The sequence below is a fragment of the Lipotes vexillifer genome, unplaced genomic scaffold (genome assembly GCF_000442215.2).
Source record: "Lipotes vexillifer unplaced genomic scaffold, Lipotes_vexillifer_v1.1 scaffold1083, whole genome shotgun sequence".
In the NCBI taxonomy this organism is placed as follows: domain Eukaryota; kingdom Metazoa; phylum Chordata; class Mammalia; order Artiodactyla; family Lipotidae; genus Lipotes; species Lipotes vexillifer.
Genome location: NW_006774513.1, coordinates 146,346 through 173,043, shown reverse-complemented (window position 1 = coordinate 173,043; position 26,698 = coordinate 146,346). Strand labels below are relative to the sequence as shown.

Here is a 26,698-nt window from a genome sequence, read left to right as displayed (position 1 = left end):
AGGATAGAAAGCATAGGGTGCATTTGGAGAACAGTTCGTGATCTTACTGGGTTGAGGCCCAAGATGTGGCGGTATAGCATGAGTTGTGACCCAAAGCTAGAGACTAGAGAAGCTACTGAGAGAGACCTGTAGCATGGAGAGGTGATCCATCAGGGGCTGTGAGGAATGGAGAGTTAGAGGCAGATGTCATTCATCCTATAAAATTGGCAAAGACATTGGGAAATAGAGAGGAAAGGAAAAGAATCAAGTATGACTTCTAGCTGGTGACTGAGTGAAATATAAAAAGTGGGAAGAAGGTGACAGACAGTTTTAAGATACAAGATAATGAGCTTAGCTTTGGACATGCTAATTTGAGGTGTTGGCAGGACTTTCAACAGTGATCCAAATGCCAAAAGACAGGCTGACTAAAGAGAGCTTATAGCAAGAGATCTAGATTTGAGATACAACTGAACTGTTGATTTGCATGAGATTGTTGAGGGATGATGAGCAGAGAGGGAGGAGAAATGTGCTAAGCACCAACTATATTTCATTCATTCTTTCTGCATTTATTGAATGCCTGTTACATGATTGCCACTGATTTAGGCCCTAAGGGTGCGTCACTGAACAAACTAGACAAATATCCTTGCCCTTTGGAGCTTACATTCTAGCATCTGCATTAAACAGGGAATCTAAACCAGGCAGTTCTGTATAGTATCATATATGTCAAATGTGAACAATAGATCAAAGGAACCAGAATTAAATAATATAAACCGAAGTCTAAAATCTGAGAGGAGGCAATGGATGTGGTGACCATTAATGACCAATGGTAGACCAGTTTCAGTAGAGCATTGGGGTAGAAACTAACATGAACCATGAGAGGTGTCAACTTGGCTGGGCCACAGTTCTCAGAAATGTCGTCAAACATTGTTCTGAATATTTCTGTGAGTGCGTTTTTCTATGAGATTAAGATATAAATCAGCAGCCTTTGAGTAAATTTCTTTATATAATGTGGTGGGGCCTCATCTAACCAGCTGAAGGATTGAATAGAACAAAAGACTGACTTCCCCAGAGCAAGAAGGAAATCTGCACTGGGTGGCCTTGGGACTTGAACTGGAGCATTGGCTCTTTCCTGGGTCTCCAGTCTACTGACCTACCCTGCAGATTTTGGACTTGCCAGCCTCCATAGTATTATGAATCAATTCCTTGAAACATTTTTCTATGTATACACACACATCCTATTGGTTCTGTTTCTCTGGAGAATGCTGAGTAATACAAAAAGGAAATCTTAAAAACAGAGAAAAGATGTTACACAGAAACAAAGATAAGAGTGACATCAGATTTCTCACTGCAAACGATGCAAAGGAGAAGGCAGTGGAGCACACCTTTAAGGTACTGAAGGGAAAAATAATTATCAGCCTATATCCAACAGAAGTATCTTTCAAAAAGAAACTCAAAATAAAGCCTTTTTCAGACATTAAAAAAGTAAAAGCGTTTATTGCTAGCAGACCAAAGTTATAAGAAAATGCTAAAGGAAGTTTTTCAGGCAGGAGAAAAATGATTACAGATGGAAATCTGAATCTATACAAAGCAAAGTAACAGAATGGTGACTACATGGATAATTATATAAGATTTAGTTCTTATTTAAATCTCTTTATAATTGTTTAAATAAAAACAGTATATTGTGGAGTTTATAACATGTAAAAGTAAAATGCATGAGAACAATAGAATAAAAGTCATAGGGGAAAAAGGGAAGGTATACCATTGTTAGGTTCTTATATGTGAGGTAGACACTTGAAGGTAGACTATGATAAGTTAAAGATACACTATAAACCCTAAAGCAACCACTAAAATAACAAGAGGAAGTGTGAGAGCCAATAAGGCAACAAATAAGGTAAGATGGAACTATAAAAAATAATCAGAAAGAAGGCAGGAAAAAAGGGAACAAGAATATATGGGACAAATAGAAAACAAGTAGCAAGGTGTTAGCAACTCAAACCTGACCATCAGTCATCAAATTAAATGCAAACAGTCTAGACTCCTCAATTAAGAGACTGAGAATATGATTAGATTAAAAAAACAAGACTCAACTATATTCTGACTTTAAATATAAAGACACAAATAGATTAAAAGTAAGAAGATGGAAAAAGATATGTTATGCCAATAGGCATAAGAAAGAGTCAAAAGAAAGTTGGAGCGGCTATATTAATATCAGACAAGGTAGACTTTGGAGCAAAGAATAATACTGAGGATAAAGAAGTTCATTTCATAATGATGAAAGAGTCTTTGAATCAGAGGACATAACAATGCTAAACATTTACGTACGTAATAACTTCAAAAATACACATAGCAAAAACTGACAAAACCCACAATTGTAGTCAGAGATTTCAGTACTCTCAATTATTTATAGAACACGTAGGAAGAAAATAGAGGTAGTAGACTTGAACAACACTATCAGCCACCTGGACCTGATTAACATGTATACAACCCTCTACACAACAGCAGCAGAGAACCTTCTCAAGTGCATTTGTAACATTTACCAAATAAGACCATATTTGAGGACATAAAACAAGTTTCAATAAATTTAAAAGTATTCAAACCACAGACCGCATGGAATTGAATTAGAAATCAAGACCATCTCTGGAAAAGTCCCCAAATATTTGAAAACTAAAGTACTTCTAAATAACCCATGGATCAAATAAGAAATCAAAAGAGAAATTGTAAAGTATTTTATACTGAATGAAAATACAACACATCAGAATTTGTGGGATGTCTCTAAAGCAGGACTGTGGGGGAAATTCATAGCTCTGAACCCCTGGATTAGGAAAGAAGGCCCTCAAATCAGTGACCTCAACCTCCACCTTAAGGAACTAAAAGAGACGGACAGGTCAAACCCAAAGTAAGCAAAAGAAAGGAAATAATAACGATCAAAGTGGAAATCAGTGGAATAGAAAAACAGTAGAGAAAACTCATTAGATCAAAAGCTGCTTCTTTGAGAAGATCAATAAAGCTTAAGAAACTCTAGCCAAACTGATCAGGGAAAAAAAAATCAAAGATGACACTAATTTATAGTATCAGGAATGAGAGAGATTACATCAATATAGAATCTATAGATATTAAAAGGATAATAGAATATTATGAACAATTTCATACCAGTAAATTTGACAACTTAAATGGATGAATTACTTGAAAGACAAGTTATCAAAGCTCGTTCAAGAAGAAATAGAAAGCCCAGATCTATAGTTATTAAAGAAATTGAAATTATAGTTTAAAAAAAAAAGAATTGAAGTTTAGTTGGCTTCACTGGTGAATTCTGTCAAACATCTGAAGTAATAATGCCACTGCTACACAATATCTTTCAGAAAATTGAAGGAGGAGGGAAGACTTTCTAACTCCTTCTATAAGACCAGCAAGTTTAATGTCAAAACCAGATAAAGACATTGCAAAAAAACTACATACCATATCCCTCATGAACATAGAGACCAAAAATATAAACAAAAATCTTGCAAATCAAATCTTAAAGTAGTATATTTTTAATAGGATAATGTGTCATGACCAAGTAACATTTATCCCAGGAATACAGGGTTGGTTTCATGTTCAAAAATCAGTAAATTTAACTTACAATATTAATAAGCTAAGAAAAGAAAACCATGTGATCATCTCAAGAGATGCAAACAAACAAGCAAAAAACATTGATTTCTGATAAAAACTCTCACCAAAATGGGAACAGAGGGAATTTCCTCAACTGTTAAAGGTCATGTATGAAAACCCTATAGCTGTTGTCATACTTAATGATGAAATACAGAATTTATTCCTGGTCTGATCAGGAATAAGACATGGATGTCTGTTCTCACCACTTCTGTTCAACATTGTAGTAAAGATTCTGGCCAGTGCATCAGGCAAGAAAAGAAATAAAAGGCTTCCAGATTAGAAAGGAATAAGTAAAACTTTCTTGGTTTGCTGATGACAGGATCATCTATGTAGAAAATTTGATGGGATCTACAACTTTATACTAACAAATTAGTGATGGCTAATGTGAATTTAGATCTGATAGTTTTGGAGATCTGAAAATTTGGAGGATAGCTTTGATCATTAGTTTGGAGAATGTTGTCTCTAAGAGTAGAAGCAGATAGAGTGGTGGACAAATGTGTTGAATTCATTCAGATAGATAAGCAAATGCCCTGAAAGTTGGTAGATGGAAATGCAAAGGTCGACACAGAAACAGATGTCACAACTTTAGCTGGGAAGTTATTAAGAGGTGAGTATGGTAAAGCGGTAAAATCATTATACGGAAGCAAAGCTTGTCCTGGCTGGCCCTGATGAGGGAAGGAAAAGCTCTGTTTGCTAGTATAAGAAGGAAGGAAAAGTGTGTAAGAAAATGTTGGAGGTTAGAGAAGACTTTTCTTAACAAAGGTGAGGTTCCCTGTGATTCATTGAGAGGGCTCTGCAAGGATAAAGGCAGGGCAGAGTTGGGCATGAGGTGCAAAGAGAAGAGAAGGGGTAGATGCTTGTTGGTTGAGTCTGTATGTTTATTGTAGCTAATGAAGGTGGGCAAGAGGTTGGAGAAACTAATTAGTGGTGACAGAGGAGGGGTGGAGGCAGAGGAGAACCAAGCAGGCTGATTTTAGTTATCAGTGGACCCACAAAACCCAGTCCTCACCAGAGTTCCAGACGGACATTGCCAGCCTGTTCAAACTCAACTGCCGGCTCCTTTTTGTTGTGTATGTATGCAGCTGAAGAAGAACAAAGGAGGTAGAAGGAAGGTCCTAAAATAAATGATAAAACCCAATGGCAAGAAAAGGTAACCAGAAGAAATGAGGAGGTCAGACAGCCACATGTGCATGTGAACATTCCATGTGAGGACGGGAGAATAGCTGAAGGAGGTCCTACGGAGAATAATGTACAAAGTGAACGAGCAAGGGAGCTAACTATATAAAAGTTTAGAAAGACTGGAAAGCTAAGATTAAGATGACAAATGTAAGTAAAAGCAATGCTGTTGAGAAGTATTTCTATCAGATATTACAGATAAGAGTTTATGACAGTCCCATTTAGAGAATTCAGTCACGTTCACAAGTAGTGTCTAGAATCTAATTGATTAATTAAGCTAAGTCCACAAAGGTATTCAAGAAAAGAATTAATGGCAAACAAATAAATGGAAAGGTTTGGCTTTACAAGAAGTTCAACTTTACTAGAAAATAAATAAGAAAATGTTAATTTTATACCTAAATTTACCAAAACGTGTGTTGTCCGTTTTTTTTTTGAAAGAAGTTATTCATATAAATTAAAGGTTACCAAAATATTTACATCCCTTGGCCTAATAAGCATGTCACTAAGAATTTCCATTAAGTGTGTAATTTCAAAGAAACTATGAACAAACTGATTCCTTGCAACATTTTGTATAACTAAAACTTTAAAGTAATTTAAATGTCCTATATCAAAAGAGTTTGTTAATTAACTCGTGGTACATCAGTTGAAATGATCATATATTGGAAAACACAATCTTCTGTCAAGGAGAATTAAATTTACATTCATTTTGAAAATTAAACCTTGCAAAACTATGCTTTTGAATCAAAAATGGGGAAAAAACGTAAAAAATAACTATGGGCTTTGTTGGTATGGTCGAATTATGTGTGAAATTTTGTTCTCTTAAATTATTTCTCTATTTTATAATGTTTGATAATATAAAGCCAATTAAAAATGAAATATTTGTTGGAAGAGTTTGGAACAGTTGAAAAGATACACTGAGAATTAGTTTCTTAAAATGAAAACATGACACACAAGGGTATGTCTATCCATTTCAGCAAGGCAAGAATGTTAGCCTTTTCTTCAGAAGTAAAGAGAATCCAAACTTTATTGGATTGTTAACTTCAGCAGTCTTTTACTTTGACATAATTTTTAAAAGATACTTAAATTGTCAAAACTCAAAGGGCCAAGAAGTCCTGAAAAGAGCAGGTCTTGCTGACAGAGGAAAAAAATTGAGTAGCTTACACCTTGGTCTAGAAACAAAAGTGAACTTTGTCCAGAGTGAATTCCTTGACTGTATATGCCCAAAGAATTTGTTGATAAAAGGGATTGTTAACCTGTAGATTACACAATATTCGCTTTTTTTTCTTTTTAAAACAGAGGAATGGAGTCTAAAGGTTTAGGGTAATATATTGTTGTAACATAGAGAACAATCTAGAGAAAATTGAACACTTGGAATTGAAAAAGGTTGAAAAACCTCTTCTAGGGATATATATTACTATGTTTGAAAATTTGTCAAGCGATATGTCGGTCAGTTAAAATAGAAAACAATTATGGTAATTTGAAAGAAATACAGGAAAGTTTATGAAAATTTGAATCAGGCATTTTAATAACTTTAGTATTAGCTGCATACACGTTAAGAAGAAATAAGTTAGAAAGTCGGATTTGGTATCTGCTAAAGAATTGTGTTTTATAAATGCTGGTAGATTAAATTTCCTTTTATGATGTTGAAATGATATTTAGAAGAATTTCGCTAGACCATTGTCCAAACATCACAAAACTAATGCATAAATCATGTCCTTGGTCCAAGTCAAGGCCACCAGATCTGTGGAATGTCTTTCCCTTTAGCAGTTCTTAGAGTGACCCAGGGATGCCAGAAGCACACACCGAGTACCTGTGTACATGTGTGCAGACTTGTGTATGTGTTGCAGGGGAAGGGGGGAGGTTGGTCTATAGGTCCAAGCGAAATAGTCATGTGTTCCACACAATGAATAAAAATAGACTAACCTCCCTCTGAAACCTAATTTTGTTACGATTCCAGAAATGCTTTCCCCGCATAAAAAATTTCAAATCCATCTCCCTTGTATCACAGGCTTTTTTGGATTTAAGGACTAAAAGACAAAAGCTGAAAGTCTATGCAAACAATTATTTCCCCAAAGAGTTGCTAAGTCATATATTTATTAAAATTTGTGGGGTTAAATCTTAGGGGAGGTTTCAGTCTTACTAATGTAGCTTAAATAGGCCAGGAAAAAATGACTACGTAACTTAGGCTTCAGCCATCAAATTGTTTGAATGGAGTCGGGAGACCTACCCCTGAGGCCTTCAGCCAAATACTGGAGGCCATTGATGGTTGACTCAGTTGTTACTGTTATTTCCTTCTCCTTGTTTAATATAAATAATGGAATCCTAACATTAGAGGAAACTTTAAAAAGCTAATCTAGTCCACTCATTTTGCAGATGAGGGGATTCAAAGTCAAGAAAAAAGTGGCTGGATAAAAAGAAACGAAATTGAGCTATTTGTAATGAGCTGGATAGACCTAGAGTCTGTCATACAGAGTGAAGTAAGTCAGAAAGAGAAAGACAAATACCGTATGCTAACACATATATATGGAATTTAAGAAAAAAAAAACTCATGAAGAACCTAGGGGTAAGACAGGAACAAAGGCACAGACCTACTAGAGAAAGGACTTGAGGATATGGGGAGGGGGAAGGGTAAGCTGTGACAAAGCGAGAGAGAGGCATGGACATATATACACTACCAAACGTAAGGTAGGTGGCTAGTGGGAAGCAGCCGCATAGCACAGGGAGATCAGCTCGGTGCTTTGTGTCCATCTAGAGGGGTGGGATAGGGAGGGTGGGAGGGAGGGAGACGCAAGAGGGAAGAGAGACGGGAACATATGTATATGTATAACTGATTCACTTTGTTATAAAGCAGAAACTAGCACACCATTGTAAAGCAATTATACTCCAATAAAGATGTAAAAAAATAAATAATAAATAAAAAAAGAAAAAAGTGGCTGGTAAGTCTAAGAGCTGTGGCAGGGTTTTGGGACAATGCTGTTGTTCCATCAGCTCACTGACTTCCTGAGAAGAGCATCAGAGGATGCTTATTTTTTCGAAGAAGCAACAGAGCGAGCACACTGTCATGACTGAGTCAGTTGGACATTTTCCCTCCCCTCCTGAGTTCCTGGTTTTATTAATAACGTCTTTAAAAAAGTACTCTCTAAACTCATACTATTATTTTTACTCCATTAATAAGGAAATGTAGTATAGACCTGAGAACACAAGAATCAAAATAGATTCCTTGTGTTGGATTATTTATAAGTAGGAGGGAAAATATTTAGTGGGATTATTGGGTATGTGTGTATTTTTTGCAGTCAGCTCCACCGTTATTTAGGTTCAAAATTAGAAATTTTGAATCCACCATCTTGTTGGTATGTGGAAGAGGTGCTATAGTGTGGAGCTCTGGTGGACTCAGGTGATGAGACCTGAGTTCAGGTTTTAAATACAGCATTTAGTACTTTTGGCCAGATACTTAACCCTTCTAGACTTCACTTGCTTCCTGGAACAGTAGTTATTCATTAAGTTAAGGATGGTCCTAACAGCTAAAATACAGTCGTCGCTTGGTATATGAGGGGGACTGGTGACCACCTTCCCCCGCAACGGATACCAAAATTTGAGGATGCTCAAGTCCTTTATATAAAAATACAGTATTTGCATGTAACCTACACACATCCTGCCATATGCTTCAAATCATCTCTAGATTACCAATAATACCTAATACAATGTAAATACAATGTAAATGGCCTGGACACAGCAAATTCAAGTTTTGCTTCTTGGAATTTTCTGGACATTTTTTTCCCAAATATTTTCAGTCTGCTTGGTTGAATATGTGGATGCAGAACCCTTGGATATGGAGGGCTGACTAAATATAAACCCTTAGCACAGATCTTTAAACAAATATTGAGATCTTATTATGACCAAGCACTGGCATACAAGATACACTGTACACTGTATCTCTATTACGAATCCTTGCAGTCTAGCTGGGGAACAAACATAAAACAAGTAAAGAAACTGATATGTAATTAGAACTGTGAAAGTCATGTAGGAGAAATGCTGAGTGCCCCAAGCACACAGATCCAAAAAAATCAACCTATTTCAGGAACACCAGAGAAGGCCTGCCTGACAAAGTGAAGTTCTAATACCACCTGAAGGATAAAGAGTTTGCCAGAAGGGCAAAGAACACACACTTTTGGAGCAGTAGGTGCAAAGGCCCTGAGATGGAAGGAACATGGCTTGTTTTAGGAACTGAAGAATATAAATGAGGGGGAGATGGTACAAAATAAGCCTAGGGAAGGAAAGACGAACCAGATCAGGTAGGGCCTTGTTAGGTGTTTCAAACTATACCTTGAGCAGTGAGAAGGTATTAGACCCTTTTAAGTAGGGGAATGATGTAAACAGAAGTGCATTTCAGGAAATCACTTCTGCTAATGTGTGGGGATGATTGAGGAGGCCAATAATATATGCAGAGTTTAGTTAGGAGGCTCACCACGTGGTGATGGTGGTGGCTTGACGAGAGTTGTGCCGTGAGGATGAAGAGAAGTAGGCTTTTTTTTTTCTTTTGCGGTACGCGGGCCTCTCGCTGTTGTGGCTTCTCCCGTTACGGAGCACAGGCTCCGGACGCGCAGGCGCAGCGGCCATGGCTCACGGGCCCGGCCGCTCCGCGGCATGTGGGATCTTCCCGGACTGGGGCACGAACCCGTGTCCCCTGCATCGGCAGGCAGACTTTCAACCACTGCACCACCAGGGACACCCTCAGAAGTAGGCATTTTTGAGAACTATTTTGCAGGTGAAATTTAAAGGCTTTGGGGATTGGTTGATTGACTGATTGAGAGGGAAAGAAGTGTTAAGGAGGACCACAAATATTTAGTCTATAGAAGTCCTCTATAAATGTTTTGATTGCTTCCTCAGCAGCTCTTATTTTTACCACTGTTTTCATAATATATCTAAACTTGAGGCCGCACATGATTTTGATTGGGAGAAAGCATTCAGTGATTATTTGATGACCATTAGTATTCTGAATTTTTAGTTTTATTTATTTAAAAACAAAACACTTTATAGCACTGACTACCGTCTGTTTTCATTTACAGCTGAGGAAACTGAGGCACAGTGGAATTAAGTAACTTGCTCAGAGTCAGACAGTTAATAATGGTAGAGCCAGACTTTGAACCCAGACATTCTTACTGTAGTGCCCATGCAATCCAGTGATTTTCGTTCCTCAAAGCAACCCTTTGAGAAAGGTATTTTGATGGATTGACCTTTGTAACCCTACTAAATATTAATTTCCCTTCTTGACCTCATCCAACTCAGTGTAAAGGAATAAAATACAATTGATCTGATGGTTGCCCTTCTTGATTGCCCTTCTGGTGAACTGAAAATGTGTCTTTACATTTTAAGTCTTTTTAATCCTTGCAAACAGTTAGAATGACTAAAATAGAAAAATATTGTTTCTCTTCCATAAATAGTACATTCTCTTATTTTCTGGACTGATTATCTAGGCTTCATCCTCTGAACATTAATTACCACAGCTATATTGTAAAAATAATACAAAGACAGCAAAGTGGAAGACTGCATATACCTTTGCAGTATAAATCTAGCCACATATGTTCTGTGTGAAGAGAAAACATTTATGAGTATTCTGCAGGAACATTTATATGCCTATAAATAACATTGCTAGGTTACTTTGCTTAGAGTGAACATTGGACGACATTTTTGTAGTCATTTTATTATGAAGTCTGTGTAAGAATTCAAAATGGGAACCGTCATATAATCTGCCTGTTGGATCAATAAATTTCAAAAGTTGTATTTTGCATATGGGTGTGGTAATTTCCAGAAGGATATTTCTTCCCTCTGGGTGCCTGCATATTGTCAGCTTTTAAGAATCAAAGCAGATGAAATATTGCTGATGTGCTCCATAAATATTTCTTTTTCAAAGTTGGGGTTTATCCCATTTCTCTGGAAAATCCATACTTGGGTTGTCCTGAACCTAACCACTAATAGACTGTTAGCACTTACATAGTGTTTTCGTTTTCAGGATTTCACAATCATTGCCTTTTAATCCATGTAACACCCCTGTGTGGTAGGTAGATACAGTCAAGCATCCAAGTCTCCTGTGGGCGAATTTCAGTGCCAGCAGGAGTATTGTGATTGGTACTGAGTTTCCGTAATTTCCCAGAGGCCAGACACCTGGAGAGGCTTTCCTGCAGACCCAGGTATATGCCGGTATGTCAGCCACATGAAGCTGCCCCCTACTCCTGCTATTTTACTAAGATTCAGTGACTGCACGCACCGTTAATCATAGTGCTACGCCCACTGTGTCAGTCTGTATTAAACCCACACAGGAAGGGTATGTTTTGGAAGGTTCTCAGAGATCCCAATGAACATTTACGTTCTGTACAACAAATTTCAACAGTTTACACTTCCATCACTCCAACAAATGTACTTTTCATTCAGTGATAACATTATGGCTCCAACTAAATACTTCGTAAATGAGCACCAGCATTTCTGTCTTGAGTCTGTAATATATTCAGGCAGGCAGAAGATAAGTGTACCTAATGATTAAATCATCAACAACATGGCATCCACTGAAATATAACGTCGGCAGTCTTATATTTTGTACTTATTTGTACCAGGCACTGTGATAAAGATAACATGCATTATCGCATCCTCATTACAACTTTGTGACATAGATACTATCATTCCCAGTTTACAAACGATGAAAGCCAAGGCTGGTAAGTTGCCCACAGTAATAGAGCTTATTAAAACCTAGTTCTGTCTGGCTCCAAAGTCACTTTTTAACCATTACATGATATTCACTGCCTTAAGTAGAAGGTAATATATAAAATCTTAAAGCTCTGGGACAGTATACAACAGAGTGGTGATAATAGGCTGGAGTATAATAAGGCACATTTTAACGTGTTTTTTAGTAAAGTAAAGCAAAACCATGTGAAAGAATTGTTCTTATATACATTGTACTTTATATCTTTTTACCTTTCTAGGCACCCATCATAACTTGCTTCAGTGAAAGTATTTGTTTGTTTTCCCTTTCACCCTGTTGATAATTTCTTGAAAAGGGGACCGTGTCTTATTTATCTTGTAATTGTACATATCAAATAATGCTGAAAACCTTAAATTGATTGGGTGCTTGGAAATTACTGAATAAATTAACTATTAAAAATTAGTAGAGCTTTTCATTGAAAAAGAAGTACCTGTATATGCAAAGTATTCAAATGAAACAAAAGAATCTCCCTTCTATTTAAGACCTCCAGACACCTAGTTCTCCCAAGAGTCATTACATGTTTCAGTTTCTTGTGGATCATTTCAGAAACATTTAGTGTATATATTTGTGTGTGTGTCTGTGTATAGGTAAATGCACACTCACATATGTCGCACCTGAATTGATTGACTTAGATGATGATAATTAAGTCCTAAATACAGAATTAATCATAGTACTATACTCTGAATATACTTTTATAATAGAAGTCATTTATTACATGCATTATAAAATGCATAAATGGGTAATTATGATTGTACTTTTAAGAAAGATTTATGTATGACTTTAACCATGTCCTTGAAAGAAAACGCTAACATAGATACTATGTAATTCAATATTAGATGGTTATAATTTTGATACCTTAGTCTCTAGGGTTGCTAAGTTATATGTGAGGGAAGATTAACCTTAGGAATTAGATGCAAAGGTCCTGATAGATTTAATATTTTCTTTGAAGTTTCTCTATACTTCCAAGTGTCTTTCTCGCAACTGATAAAATTTACAAAGTGGCATTATGTATTAAAGAATGAGGCAATATTTTGAAGAAAAGGGTTATATTTTGCTGTAACATACAACTGTTTTGCAAAATGGTAGAAGATAGTACTGGGTTAACCGTTTGTCTTGGAAGTTATGTGTTTCTGGTGTAAATATGAACTATGAAAAAATAACTCTTAATCTGCCTAAAAAAGAGCATTTGAGCATTTTATACATTTTTAAAACTTAAGTTGCTAATTCTTTCTTTTCTGTTTTCTAATTGTAGGTTTTAGTATAAAAGCAGTGCCATTCCAGAATGCCATCTTGAATGTAAAAGAACTTGGAGGTATATCATTTAAGCTCACTTATATGTCTGGCTCTAGCTTTTACTGAGTTCATATTAATGTGTTACATATAATTAAAACATAATGATGATGTATTATTCCCAGAGGTGATTCATTTTTACCTTTTCTCTTGATAATACATTTCCTAGAAATATTTCCTTTTCCTTATATATATTTTAAAGGTAGTTGAAGAGTTCTAAGTAACATAAACTTTGTTTTGTGTGGATTAAAGAACTACACTACTAATGCCATTTCATACGCTGTACTCTTTGGTTTTACTTAGCTAAGGAAATTTATTCTTCAATGAACAAAATGAAGAGAGCTTTAACATAATCATAAAAAATAAGCTATATGTTATGCAGGGCAAAGAACTGTATTTTAGAGTAGTTTGTGTTCATACTGCAGGTTTTATCGTATTAGATCTTTTTAGAATGTATTTGTTCCAATAATAAATATTCACCCATAGGTTCTTTGCTGGTCAAGCACATTGATTGGCTAGGCTGCACCCCAAACTATACATCACTCACTCTTTCATTACACTCTCTGTCTGGGGTTTTTTTTTTTTTTTTTTTTTGGTTGTGTTTTATGTCAGTCAGGGTCTTAACCCATGTAAATAGGTTAACCAAGAAATCAGTCAATTCAGTGAACCTACTAAATTCTCTAATGCCACAGGAAAATGGTAAGTGCTCTGGAGTTCAGTTTAATATTGGTGAGTTTAATGACTTAGAAGAAAGTTCTCTTCCATCTCTTTAATCACTTTGTGATATTGACCTTACCCTGTTTTTTTTTTTTTAAGCTCATTCTGTGACTTATTTTTAGATTGATGAAATTGACACAAACCTTATGCCATCATAATAGTGTTTGATGCCTTCTTATTTTTATCTAATGATATATTGGCTGATCTTTTCAGGTGTGTGTTTTAAAGAGCTATATCCAGAACAAGTATACTTCTGTCAGTCTGTTTTATAGCTACCTTTGACTTTTACAACATTAATATTTAAAATGAACCATGGTTGATAAATTCTGGTTTTTCTTTGATGTCGGTTTTGTCATTTTGACTGCAAAAATTATAAAACATGAATGCTCTTGTAATAGAATAATTTTTCTATGCAAAAATTTTAAGACTCTTCTTTTAGATTGAATATTTTAATATTACTTTGAGGCTTCAGAGGACATAGTGTAAACATCCATGGAATCAAAATGAATGGTTTGAGAATTCTATTATTTTTTAATATGGTTGATACTTAGTAAATGTATTATTACTAGGCTAGATGCAAAGTTTTTATTGAATACCCTCCAGGTATACAAAACTGTTGATTAATTAATAAAGTGTTTATTATTGATGTTTAGTTGGATGATATAAATAATGGATGTATCTGGACAATTTTTAAAAAGCAAACACATCAAGGAATTTATTATAATCTTGACTCTGTGCCATTGAAAATCAGTACAATTCAAAAGATCAAATTAGAGGACGGGGTGTATAAGGTGGAAATCTGTCTGTTCCCAAGGTTTAATTTTGCTGAAAGAACTGTGTGTACCCTGGCAATTGTTGAAATGGAAATTACAATGGAGCGGATACCATAGAGTTTGGTGGAAATGCTTTAGTTTGTGCCTCTTCTGTGATGTAATAGTTGAAAGATGTAGGTATAAGATAGAGCTTCAGGGATTGGGACCTATACATTAGTTTCAGGCTAGTGATGTGTGGTGTTTGGCGGGTGGTAATGAAGAGCAAATTCCTAGCTTAAGCAAGATTCTTTTTCCCCTGAACTTTACTAGCTGTTTTCAGTTGAGAGACTATCTCAAGGAGAAGGTGATTTTCTGAGTAGAAAATCAGAATTGTGTATCCTGCATTGTGTATCCTGCATTGTGTGCTCAGAGGCAAGCAGTGGAGGGAGTTCAACCCTTGACTTTTTACTCGCTAATTCCTTTATCCAACAAATATTTTTTGAGGACCTACTCTGCATGGGGTAGGACTGAGCCCTAGGTCATGTCTCACCCAAGAATGCATGAAAAGTAGACTAACACACAGAGAGTATAGCTTTCCTGGGATTTAGAGTAAATCTTACATACCAAGAGGCTTGTCAATATAAGATATGTGGCATTTAGGGAGAATTATGACCTCCTAAAATCAGATTGTTTGAGAGGAGGTTGCTTGACCCAAGAATTTCTAAGTTCAAGAGGAAAGAGCTGAGAATTTTAAGATCAGGGTGTGAAGATGTGAAACAGCTATTTACCAGTAGAGAGTTAACTCAGAAGACAGGTTAATCAGAGTTCAATCAGGTTGTCAATCCAGGGGAAAACTATGAAATCGAGGGAGAAACTCAAGAAGATAGGTATAAAGGTAGGCAGATACTAAGAGCCCGAACTGTGCTGAAGTGCAGAATGCTCAGAAAGTTCTGCTTATCCTAGGGTTAATTCCCAAGATCGGCACGGCCCCTGTTCCTCCCTTCAAATTCCTTCTTCTACCCTTTTCAGATGGTTCCAAGACTTTCCATCACCCCCTTATCAACCTTAAGTTACATTTCTCACTTTTTAAAAATAGGAAGAGGCATGAACTTCTGTTCCTTATCTAGTAAGAAGAAATGGTTTAGAATGAAATAACAATGACTAATGGAGTTAAATTAAAAGAAAGTCACTTTGGGTAGATCTTAATAACAAACTGTGTTTGCACACACACTGATAGATGGTTGTGTGTTTGTATATATGTACTACATAATTTGTGTTATGTATATATAGAAATAGTTCTATGTTCTTATCAAATTTCTCTTCTATGAGGGTATTTCTTGTATCTTCCTCTTAAAATTTGCTATAAATCTTGGGCTTCCCTAGTGGCGCAGTGGTTGAGAGTCCGCCTGCCGATGCAGGGGACACGGGTTCGTGCCCCGGTGCGGGAAGATCCCACATGCCGCGGAGCACCTGGGCCCCCGAGCCATGACCGCTGAGCCTGCGCGTCCGGAGCCTGTGCTCCGCAACGGGCGAGGCCACAACAGTGAGAAGCCCGCGTACCGCCAAAAAAAAAAAAAAAAAAAAAATTGCTGTAAATCTTGTTCACATCAATTTTCTCATATGGTCTTTTCCTGTTGTTAATGCAGTCATTCTAGCACAAGTATTTGTGTGTCAAGCATGATTCTAGGGGCTGGGAATAAATGATATTTAAAACATATCCCCTGTCTTCAAGGCACTCGTGGTTCAGGGATGGAGACATGCGTGAAAAGAAATATCTGAAATTAATTTTTTAAAATGATGAAATTAAGGGGAAAGTAAGAATAAAGTAAGGGATGACTTACTATATCAAAGAGAGATATAGTTAGTCCAGCCTAGTGATATGATGGGTGAGTCCTGTTTTCACTATTTTGAGAATGACTTGCTCTCCTCAGCTTACCTGTCGTACTCATCAGGCTGTACCGATTACTCCTGTCTTTATGTGAAATTAGAACTCCAAAATTTCCTATAGTTTCTCTCCCCACACATTCTCATTTAATCTTTGCAACTTCATGCCTAGAGAATAGATGCTATTATTATCTCACAGATAATGAGACACAGGACACCTAGACACAGATCAAATGGCTGGATCAAAGTTATTTGGAGGAGGTATGGGAGTTGATCTGAGCGCTTGCGCTTAATCAGCATACTCTATACATAAAGCATTTTACCCAGTGCCCAGCACAAGAGAAGTGCTCCCATGTGTTGTCTGCTGATGCTTTTATCATTATTATATGAACAATTTGAAGTCTTCACATGTTTGGATTATTTTCATTAACACTGTACTGATTAAACATGAACATCTTGCTCTTTGCTGAAAAGTTCTAGGACGTCATCCCTTATTATTGCAGCTGCTTTTATCATTCGTTTTCTGTCTTACTCCTTTATTTAGAGGTTTTTCTTTTTTTATTATTTTTATTTTTAAATTTTTATGGGAATACAGTTGATTTATAATGTTATGTTAGTTTCTGCTGTACAGCAAAGTGAATCAGTTATACATATGCATAGGTCCATTCTTTCTTAGATTCTATTCCCATATAGATCATTACAGAGTATTAAGGAGAGTTCCCTGTGCTATACAGTAGGTTTTTTTTTTTTTTTTTTTTTTTTTTTTTTTTTTTATTATTTTTGGCTGCGTTGGGTCTTCGTTGCTGCGCGCGGGCTTTCTCTAGCTGCGGTGAGCAGGGGCTACTCTTTGTTGCAGTGGGCGGGCTTCTCATTGCCGTGGCTTCTCTTGTTACGGAGCATGGGCTCTAGGTGCATGGGCTTCAGTAGTTGTGGAGCGCAGGCTTCAGTAGTTGTGGCTCGCCGGCTCTAGCGCGCAGGCTCAGTAGGTGTGGCACACAGGCTTAGTTGCTCCGTGGCATGTGGGATCTTCCCAGACCAGGGCTCGAACCTGTGTCCCCTGAATTGGCAGGCGGATTCTTAACCACTGAGCCACCAGGGAAGCCCCTATTCAGTAGGTTCTTATTTAGAAGTCTTTCAAGTCAAACTCTTCTTCAGTTCTGGTCTGACTCCAGTGCCCTCAGTGCTCCAGCGCTTCCCTCTTCTGATTTCTTCAAGACTGCCTTCTGAAGCAAAGTCTTACCTTATTCAAGATAGTTTCCAAAACTTATAGAATCTTCCATAAACATATCATTTTGATATTCTTTTATTTTTTCTAATTCAGTCAGTCAACAAATATTTACTGAGTACATATTATATGCTCAGGCTGAGTTCTAGAAAATGGTGGTGGTTATAGTGTTAAGACAAGCATAGTCCCTGAATAGACTGGCTAATGGACACAAGGGGAGACTCTTGACGTCTACTTAACTTCTCTCCTTGATTAAAGCCAAATATGACTTCTTATAGGCCTAAAATGAATTTCTAGGTTAATCCCTTCCATACTTGAAGGGATTTATTTTTAATAGCATCCAGCAAGGCTGAGTGTTAGTTTCCATCCTGACGAAGGACATTCTGTGGTATCGCTCAATGAACTTTTTTTTTCCCCTGCATATTCTTTAATTTGGAAAGGTTTTTTTTGTTTGTTTGTTTGAAACTAATCTAAATCCTTTCTCTTTTAGCTTTAATTGATTACTCTGCTTGTCTTGCTCTATTATTTTTATTTTTATGGATGCTGTGCAAGACACCGTGCAGGATGCTGGATAGGCAGATTAATCTTTCAAAGGATTTTCCTTCCTCCTGGTGACTTGTTTCAAAGCCCAGTCATTCTGCGTGCTTCCAGGCAAGTCTACTTTCCTGTATCTCTGTTTCCTTATCTGTAAAATGTAGTAATAATAGTCCCTACATCATATAATCCTTGTGAGGACTAAATTAGTCAACGTAGGTCAAGTACTTAGAGACCACCTGGCCCATAGCTAACATTTTTGGAAGATTTGCTTTTATTATAATTATATCCTCACTCCCTCATACCCCGCAAAAACACCTTTCAGTAAAGCCTTTTTACCCCAAGGTCTCTGAAAAAAACACAGATCACATATTGATTGCTTTTTCTTTTTGTGGTCATGCCTCCCTCCCTCGTAGACAAGGTGATCTTTTCCTTCATTGCATTATACCTATTTAAACTGAAAAGTCACCGGGAAGGGACCTCACCTCGTTGGGGTCTTAGGTAGCTGCCCAGCATATTTTTTGGCACTACATGTGTGTTAGTAGTAAATGTTTTTGTCCCTTTCCACCTAATCACCTTTCTTTCTGTTTTCAGATTCCACCTGAAAAATCTCTTGTCTGTCATAGTACCTCTTAATTGCTTTCATTCTGTTTGGCTTATGTATTTTAACCACATTACTAAGGTAAGTGAAGCATTTGGCATTTAACTGAGTTGGAAGCAGTGGTCACACTGCAGTGACATCACAGCTCTGATAATTTTTCATCTTAGAAATGTCCAGTTCTTAAATCTACGAACAGATTTTTATGCATTCATAGGTGTCTCTCTCTTGATTTTGAAATTTCATTTACAAATTGATAGAATCCAGAGAGGAAAATTTCGTTTCTTAACATGTTTCGTTTGTTACCACTTATTGATAGGCATCCAGACATCATCCTTTTTCTTTCTTGAACTGAATTCTGGAATCATGGTTGGTTTGGCCAAATTTCTTGTTTTCTTCCCTTAATATCCTAAGGAGTTATGTCTGAATTGTTTCCTCACCCTCTATCCTGGCCACCATCCCCACCCAATATACTCTTTGGCAGTCTTGTCTTCCCAGTTGACTTTGGGAAAGCAAAGAAATGTTAAAAAGCAGTTAGCTGTCTTTTACACTTCAGTATTCATTGCTGCTAGTTGTCAATCAAAAGGGAAGTTCATGAGGATTTTTGTTTGCACTTTATTTTCTTTTCTTTAGAGGAAGGAGGTGAGGGTCGTATGGAAAGTGCAAGTTGTGTTCATTTACCCATTTACTTCAGCCCATGCAATAGTGACTGAATGATTTTTAAGGATTGTCAGCTAAGCCATTTTTTAAAGGTTGCTTCTTTCAGCAGCCAAGCTGTTATATGAAACAGATGTTGACTCTGTCCTGTTTCTTTGTTTGCCTGGAGGAATACGCCTCCTCATAGTGAAAGGTGCTGTTTCTTTGTATGCTACTAGTTATCTCCGGGTGCTGTTAATCTGTCCAGGTTATTTGCATTTCTTAATTTCTCCAGAAACTGCACAGGGCAGACTTCTTAACAGGCAGCCCAGGGGGCACTGCTGCCTGCTTCTTGTAATTCCTGCTTTTTGTACCCAGGCCATTTGATGTCTTTCTCCAAAATAAAGCTTTCTTCCTTCAGAATCTTTTATTAAAACTTACTTTGGAGGGAATAATAGCTCTTTAATTTTTATCTGATGCGTTCTCACTGTCCTTTGTATATTATGATTATTCCCTCTATATGGCCACTACTGCCTCCTATTAAAAAAAATAATGCAACTAAATACCTATGAATTTAATATACTCACTGGCTCTGAAGGTCATGCTATACAACAAAGACAGAGGAGGAAACACGACAATATAAACCAATAACTTGGTTGTATATTAGAAAAAGAATGAGTATAAGCCGACAGACCTGAAGAGGTTACTGTGGCCACATTGCTGTAAGAGACAAGTAGAATTGCCTACATTCTTTGCTGCTATAGGAGAAAGCAACTTGCCATTCGAAAACTGTTTTAGACATCTCCACGTGGGTTTCTATGGGAAAAGAGGCAAGAAACCATGACCCTGGCAAAGGAACATGGCAGCACAGAGGGGGGCCCCAAGTGCGGCCAGGTCCACAGAATACCTTAGGACCGTGCTTTGAGCTGAGTGACAGTCAGCTACATACAAGTAAATGTGCATGTTCTGTATCTGTTGTATAATTTTAAGGGAAAAATGTGGTTCAGCAAGTAGAGTGTAGCCTCAAGACACACTGTCCCCCTCTGCATTTGAACTTCTTGTTGTTGTTTTCTTATCTGTAAAATGTAAGTTTTAATAAATCATCACTATTTATTTCCCAAGGGATTGGGCTGGAAAAGAAAAGTTCAATTGCCTAAAGCACCTCAGAAGAGATGCTTTAAGAATAGACAGTGGTATTCCCACTAATTCTCTTTTTATAGTTGTGGATCCAGGGTAATATGTAATATTGAATGATCGAAATATCTTGATATAGTATTGTTTCCTTATCTAGGAAAAGAACCAGACCTTTCTGGAATGGGAACAGCCAGTTAACTCCTGGCTCTCTGAGCTGTGTACTTTCTCACTTAGGCTTAGGCTTTACTAGGGGAAATGATATTGGTATAAAGCCAAGTCACTTGGATGTGAGTTAAAAGGCCACAGCTATCTGAATTGGTTGAACAGGATCCCAGGGTGGTGGTGTTCAAGCATTTTTTACACTTGCTAAGGGAAAACTGAGCCAAACAGTCAGCAGAGCCAAATAAGTGAATCTAGGGGCCCAGAAATCTGTTACTGGCTGATGTAGACCTGACCTTAATTTTTGTTTTCTTCTGGAGAAGTGCCCTAGGAAATTTTTAAAAATCTGTCTTCCCAGTCATAGTTTAGTATAGCGCTTACAATTTGCTTTATAAGACTCTGTGTGTATATAAAACGTTCTAGAAACTAGTGTCCCAGACTTTTAAACCTCCCAGCCCCTGGCAGTAGGGTTCTCATGTGCCTCTGAGGTTGCTGCCTCACCGCTGTTTCCTCTTTAGGGGCAATCAGGTCATTTCATGTCTTCTCACTCTGCCCAGCTTCCTCACAGAACATTTGTGTTGGGTTCTTAGCTTAACTTCTTATTCCTCACAGGGGAATAGGTATTTCTGTTTCTCCCAGGGGTTGCCATAATAGCAACTAATTTTCACTGTGTATTTGGTTTCAGTGTGATATTGCAGCAACAGCACTGGAAGTCAAGAGACTAGTATTTTCCTCTAAAAAACAAGCCAGGGGACATTGGGCAAGGCATTTAACTTCTCCATTGCTGCTTTCTTTTCTAGCAGCTGAAGATTCTGATAACTGTTCTCCTCTTTGGTATAGCATAACTAGTTTATTTTTTATATAAAAACATACGGTATCTACTTTGCATCAGCCTCTGGGAACCATAGAGGCAGTCTCTAACAACTGTGCAGGACTATAAAGGATTATTTCCTCTATTTTCCTTTATCCCTGACTTTGTCAATTCTTTAGTTTTATTTTGTACAGTAGGCACTTTAATCTCAAAGTTTTCTTTTGGCGTGGGTAGCGTGAGGCAGACCAAACATCCATAAAATAACAAGTAACTAATACTGACTTAACAAAGTTGTTATGACTGTGGTCTTTACTTTGAGAAGCACTATAGTCTGGTATGGGAAGTACTATTAACAGTACCACATGCGATTAGGATCATACAGAAAGGACAAGACATCACACAAAGGCTAGGGAAAGGAGCAGAAGAGATGAAAGTCATGGAGGTGACAGTGGACTTGGTTCAGTCTCGTCCTAGCATAAACCAAGCCTACTGTCACCTCTTTGACTTTTGTCCCATCTGTTCCTAGGCTGTCTTTCCCACTGTCATGTCTTCTTTGTCCTTTCTATGTGATCCTAGTTGAATCGTGTACTCAATACTGGTATTTACCATACTAGACTGTAAAGTTATGAAGGACTGAAAAGCACAACGTAGTCTTAAAGGTTTGTTGTATGTTGTATAAAATATATCCATAGTTCTAAGCTGGACGTAAATTTGCTAAATTGTGCCCCAAGATGCTAGAGTAATGTTAGATGCTTCAGAGGCAAAATGTTTTGTTGTTGTTGCTGAATTCATTTCAGTGAATAGTTAATGAATACTAACTACATGCTGGGCCCTGAGGATACAATTTCTGCTCTGCCATACAACCCCGCCCTGCACACACACTCACTCACTCACTCACTCCTCTGAGCCCAATTCTTTGGGTATTTTCGTGGGAGAGTGATGTTGGCCATAACAATTATGGAAGTTCTCAGAAAAAAGCTTTACTATGTTCCTATAATTGGAATAGCAACTTGACAATTGTTGAAGAGGTAATATGTTTGTAGCTATTCATCACTTACCAGACTGGATTGATTCTCTGACGTATGCTGGAGCCAGATGAAATAGAACTGGTTAGATTTGTTTTTGAGGTGTCACAAATTTGTGGTTTTTAATTTTTAAAGATCCAAAGTATTGTCTAAAGACTATTGATGATGCTTGATCATTTTAATCTAGAAATTTACTGATATTTATGGCATTGTTGTGAGAGGTAATAATGTGAAGAACTTACCACATAAAGTTAATTATTATTATTATTATTATTATTTTTGCGGTGCGCGGGCCTCTCACTGTTGTGGCCTCTCCCGTTGCGGAGCACAGGCTCCGGACGCGCAGGCTCAGTGGCCATGGCTCACAGGTGTAGCCGCTCCGCGGCATGTGAGATCTTCCCGGACCGGGGCAGGAACCCGTGTCCCCTGCATCGGCAGGCGGACTCTCAACCACTGCGCCACCAGGGAATCCCTAATTATTATTTTTAACACAGTTACGGGAAGCTCTTATGATTGAGAATTCAAGATTGATTTTTTTACTGTGTCTATTCTCTCTCCCTTGCCAAAATCTCATGAAATGACAATAATATCAGAAAACAAACAATAATAAATCTATTACAAAGATAGATTTAAATCTATAATAGAAAAAGGAAAGCAAGACAAAGCTTGAGGTACAGACAGTGGAAACATGAAATAGAAGGGGAATTCATCAGGATTATTAATCAGGGAGCTTATCAAAGTTATTAATTGGGGCTCTACATTTGGAGCTATGCCTTTATTTTTCTTTTCTTCTTGTGTTAGGTAGTGGATAGCAGCTGTGTTTACCCCCAAACTAAATCCTTGAGTGTGGGTGCTAGACTCAGGCAGAGCAGTGCTCCAGTAATGTACTGACTGCCAGATGGGTTAGAAAGCCCACACACAAGGGAGACAAGCCACTTGTCTGTCCCTGTTAATCACTGGAAACAGGCAGTGGTAAACAAAAGAGCTGGCAAACAGATTTTCAAACAAAGGATAAGCATATAATTATGACACACCACAGTATGAGGAAAACCAACACCATGGAAGAAAGACACCCAATCAAAAGTCAGAAGAAAAGATATCCAAGGATCTAGAGGTAATAGAGTGATCAGAAGAGGACATTCAGAGAGATGGAGGAATGTTTTGTATTTATGATGAAGAATGTAACACAGAACTTGGGAAATTAAAATTTGACTTAAAAATTTTAAATGAAAATGGCAGTTGATATAACTCTTATGTAAATTAGTGAAACTAAGGACTGAGCAAGGGAATGTCCTCAGAATGCCTTCTCAAAGGAATACTTTGTAAGTATGAAAGAAGATTTAAGAGACAAAGGGAATAGTTACAGAAGTTCCAACATCTCTCTATGAAGCATGAGCTCTAAAAGGAGAGTAAAGAGAAACTGGAGAATAAAATAATTTAAAAAACAATAGAAAAATAGCCTCTAATATGAAAAAGAGTACTGAGATTTAGTGAGCCCTCTGAGTGCCAAGAAAAGACCCATACCTAGACATACTGTGAAGGAGAAACCATTCATTGTCATCATAGAAACACACATAATAAAATAGCATTATTTCTGGTTTCAGCATGGGAGATGGCAGAGTTAGGTAAAGAGAAAAAACCATTAAAGTATATTCTTTATGTATTTAGAGTAAGATTATAATTAACAAAAGAAAAATTGAAGTTTAAATATATATCTTTAAAATTAATTTAAAATTATATATCCTTAGGTCCTATTTGTTTATTTTTGTTTTTATTTCCATTTCTCTAGGAGGTGGGTCAAAAAGGGTCTTGCTGTGATTTATGCCATAGAATGTTCTGCCTTTATTTTCCTCTAAGAGTTTTATAGTGTCTGGCCTTACATTTAGGTCTTTAATCCATTTTGAGTTTATTTTTGTGTATGGTGTTAGGGAGTGTTCTAATTTCATTCCTTTACATGTAGCTGTCCAGTTTTCCCAGCACCACTTATTGAAGAGTCTGTATATATATATATATATATATACATATACACCCATCTCACACTTTTTTTTTTTATATATAAAGTCCGTGCCACTCTGTCACTTCATCCCAGCTTACCCTTCCCCCTCCCCGTGTCCTCAAGTCCATTCTCTACGTCTGTGTCTTTATTCCTGTTCTGCCCCTAGGTTCTTCAGAACCATTTTTTTTTTTTAGATTCCATATATATGTGTTAGCATATGGTATTTGTTTTTCTCTTTCTGACTTCACTCTGTATGACAGACTCTAGGTCCATCCACCTCACTACAAATAACTCAGTTTCATTTCTTTTTATGGCAAAGTAATTTTCCATTGTATATATGTACCACATCTTCTTTATCCATTCATCTGTTGATGGACACTTAGGTTGCTTCCATGTCCTGGCTATTATAAATAGAGCTGCACTGAGCATTGTGGTACATGACTCTTTCTGAACTGTGGTTTTCTCAGGGTATATGCCCAGTAGTGGGATTGCTGGGTCGTATGGTAGTTCTATTTTTAGCTTTTTAAGGAACCTCCATACTGTTCTCCATAGTGGCTCTATCAATTTACATTGTCACCAACAGTGCAAGAGGGTTCCCTTTTCTCCACACCCTCTCCAGCATTTATTGTTTGTAGATTTTTTGTTGATGGCTATTCTGACTGGTGTGAGGTGATACCTCATTGTAGTTTTGATTTGCATTTCTCTAATGATTAGTGATGTTGAGCATCCTTTCATGTGTTTGTTGGCAATCTGTGTGTGTGTATATATATATATATTTTTTTTTTTCAAAATTTTTATCTTTAAAAATTAATTAAAAATTAACACTATGAGAGGCCCGCTTACCACAAAAGAAAAAAAAAATTAACACTCTAACAATAAAAGGATGATATATACATAAATACTTTTTTTAAATGTCTGAAAGTTTACATATTCAACTAATATAATAAGTTATGTTAGAGACTGGAGTGAGAAATTACTGGGTTCCAGTAGAATTGTTGCTTTTTAGTATTGTGTGCATTTTTTTCATGAGAACTTTCTTTTTTAAGTTATGAAATAAATTCGCTCCAAGGAGAGAAAGCAAAGAAGATTTGATAAATTCAGCAAAATACAAGAATGGGAAAAAAATAACAAAACAAAATAATGAACAAAAAGTTATGATAAATAGAAAACGTCTATATATACATTAGTAATTGCAATAACTGTAAATAGATTAAACTCCCCATTTATAATATGGGTGGCATAAAAACACTGAGTATAAAATATTCAGCTATATCTGATGATGAGAGACACTTCTACAATAAAAAGATGCAGTGAAGTAAAAATAAAGGGATAGAAAAGATACCCTAAAGAAAGGCCATTGAAAAGAAAGTACTGGAAGCAATATTAGTTTCAGATGAAATGAAATTCAAAGCAAAGAATGTAAATGAGAATGATGCTATTTTATATTGGTATATTAAAATAACTGAGTATTGACCTTAACATATTTAACTGCATAATTCTAAAACTAAGAAAAATGTAAGAAATGTAAGAAAAAGTCAACTGATCCATAACTAGTAGAAGAATTTAGCCATACTTTATTCAGAAGACAGCAGATCAAGTAAATAAAAGCATGTAAAGCATTTAAAAAGCCATTTAACAAACTTGATCTAATTGACAATTATATAATTTTATACTCAAATAGAAAATACACATTCTTTTGATATACACATAAAATTTTTACATGCATGACCATGTATAATGTGTTTTCTGACCAAAATCCATTAAGATTAGAAATAGCAAATAGACAAAAATAATGACATATGACACAAGATTTAGAATTACTTGAACCTTATACGATGCACAAAAATTGAAATCGAAATGGATCCTAGACCTAAATATGAGACCTAAACGTATAAAGCTCCCAGAAGAAAACATAGGAGAAAATCTCTGTGACCTTGGGTTGTGACCTTGGGTTCTGCAAAGATTTCTTAGATAAGACACCAAAAGCGTAATCCATAAAAAGAAAATTGGTATGTTAGATTTCATAATACTTAGACTTCTGCTTTTTGAAAGACACTGTTAGTGAAAAGACAAGTCATAGGCTAGGTAAACATTATTTGGAAATCATATATCTGACAAAGAACTTCAATCCAGAATATATAGAGAATACTGAGAATTTAATAATAAAAGAAACAATACTCTTAAAAAATGGGCAACAGATTTGAATAGATACTTCATCAAAGAAAATATAAAGAATGTAAATAAGGACATTCAAAGATGCTTAGTGTTGAGTCATTAGGGAAATACAAATTGCAATCACCACACACGTATTAAAATATTTAAAATTAAGAAGCCTGACTATATCAAATATTGACAAGGATGTAGAAGAACTGGAACTCTC

At 36.6% G+C, this 26,698-nt stretch overlaps 1 protein-coding gene across 1 annotated transcript in view; it reads left to right on the top strand.

The window, feature by feature from the left end:
* ARL15 (ARF like GTPase 15) overlaps positions 1-26,698 on the top strand; it is a gene marked incomplete at its 3' end in the record, with an annotated part of 58,607 nt that overhangs the window by 4,723 nt on the left and 27,186 nt on the right. The window contains exon 4 of the mRNA XM_007449172.1: positions 12,810-12,869. Within this exon, the coding sequence (XP_007449234.1) occupies positions 12,810-12,869 (60 nt within the window). The remainder of the gene's footprint in view (positions 1-12,809; positions 12,870-26,698) is intronic.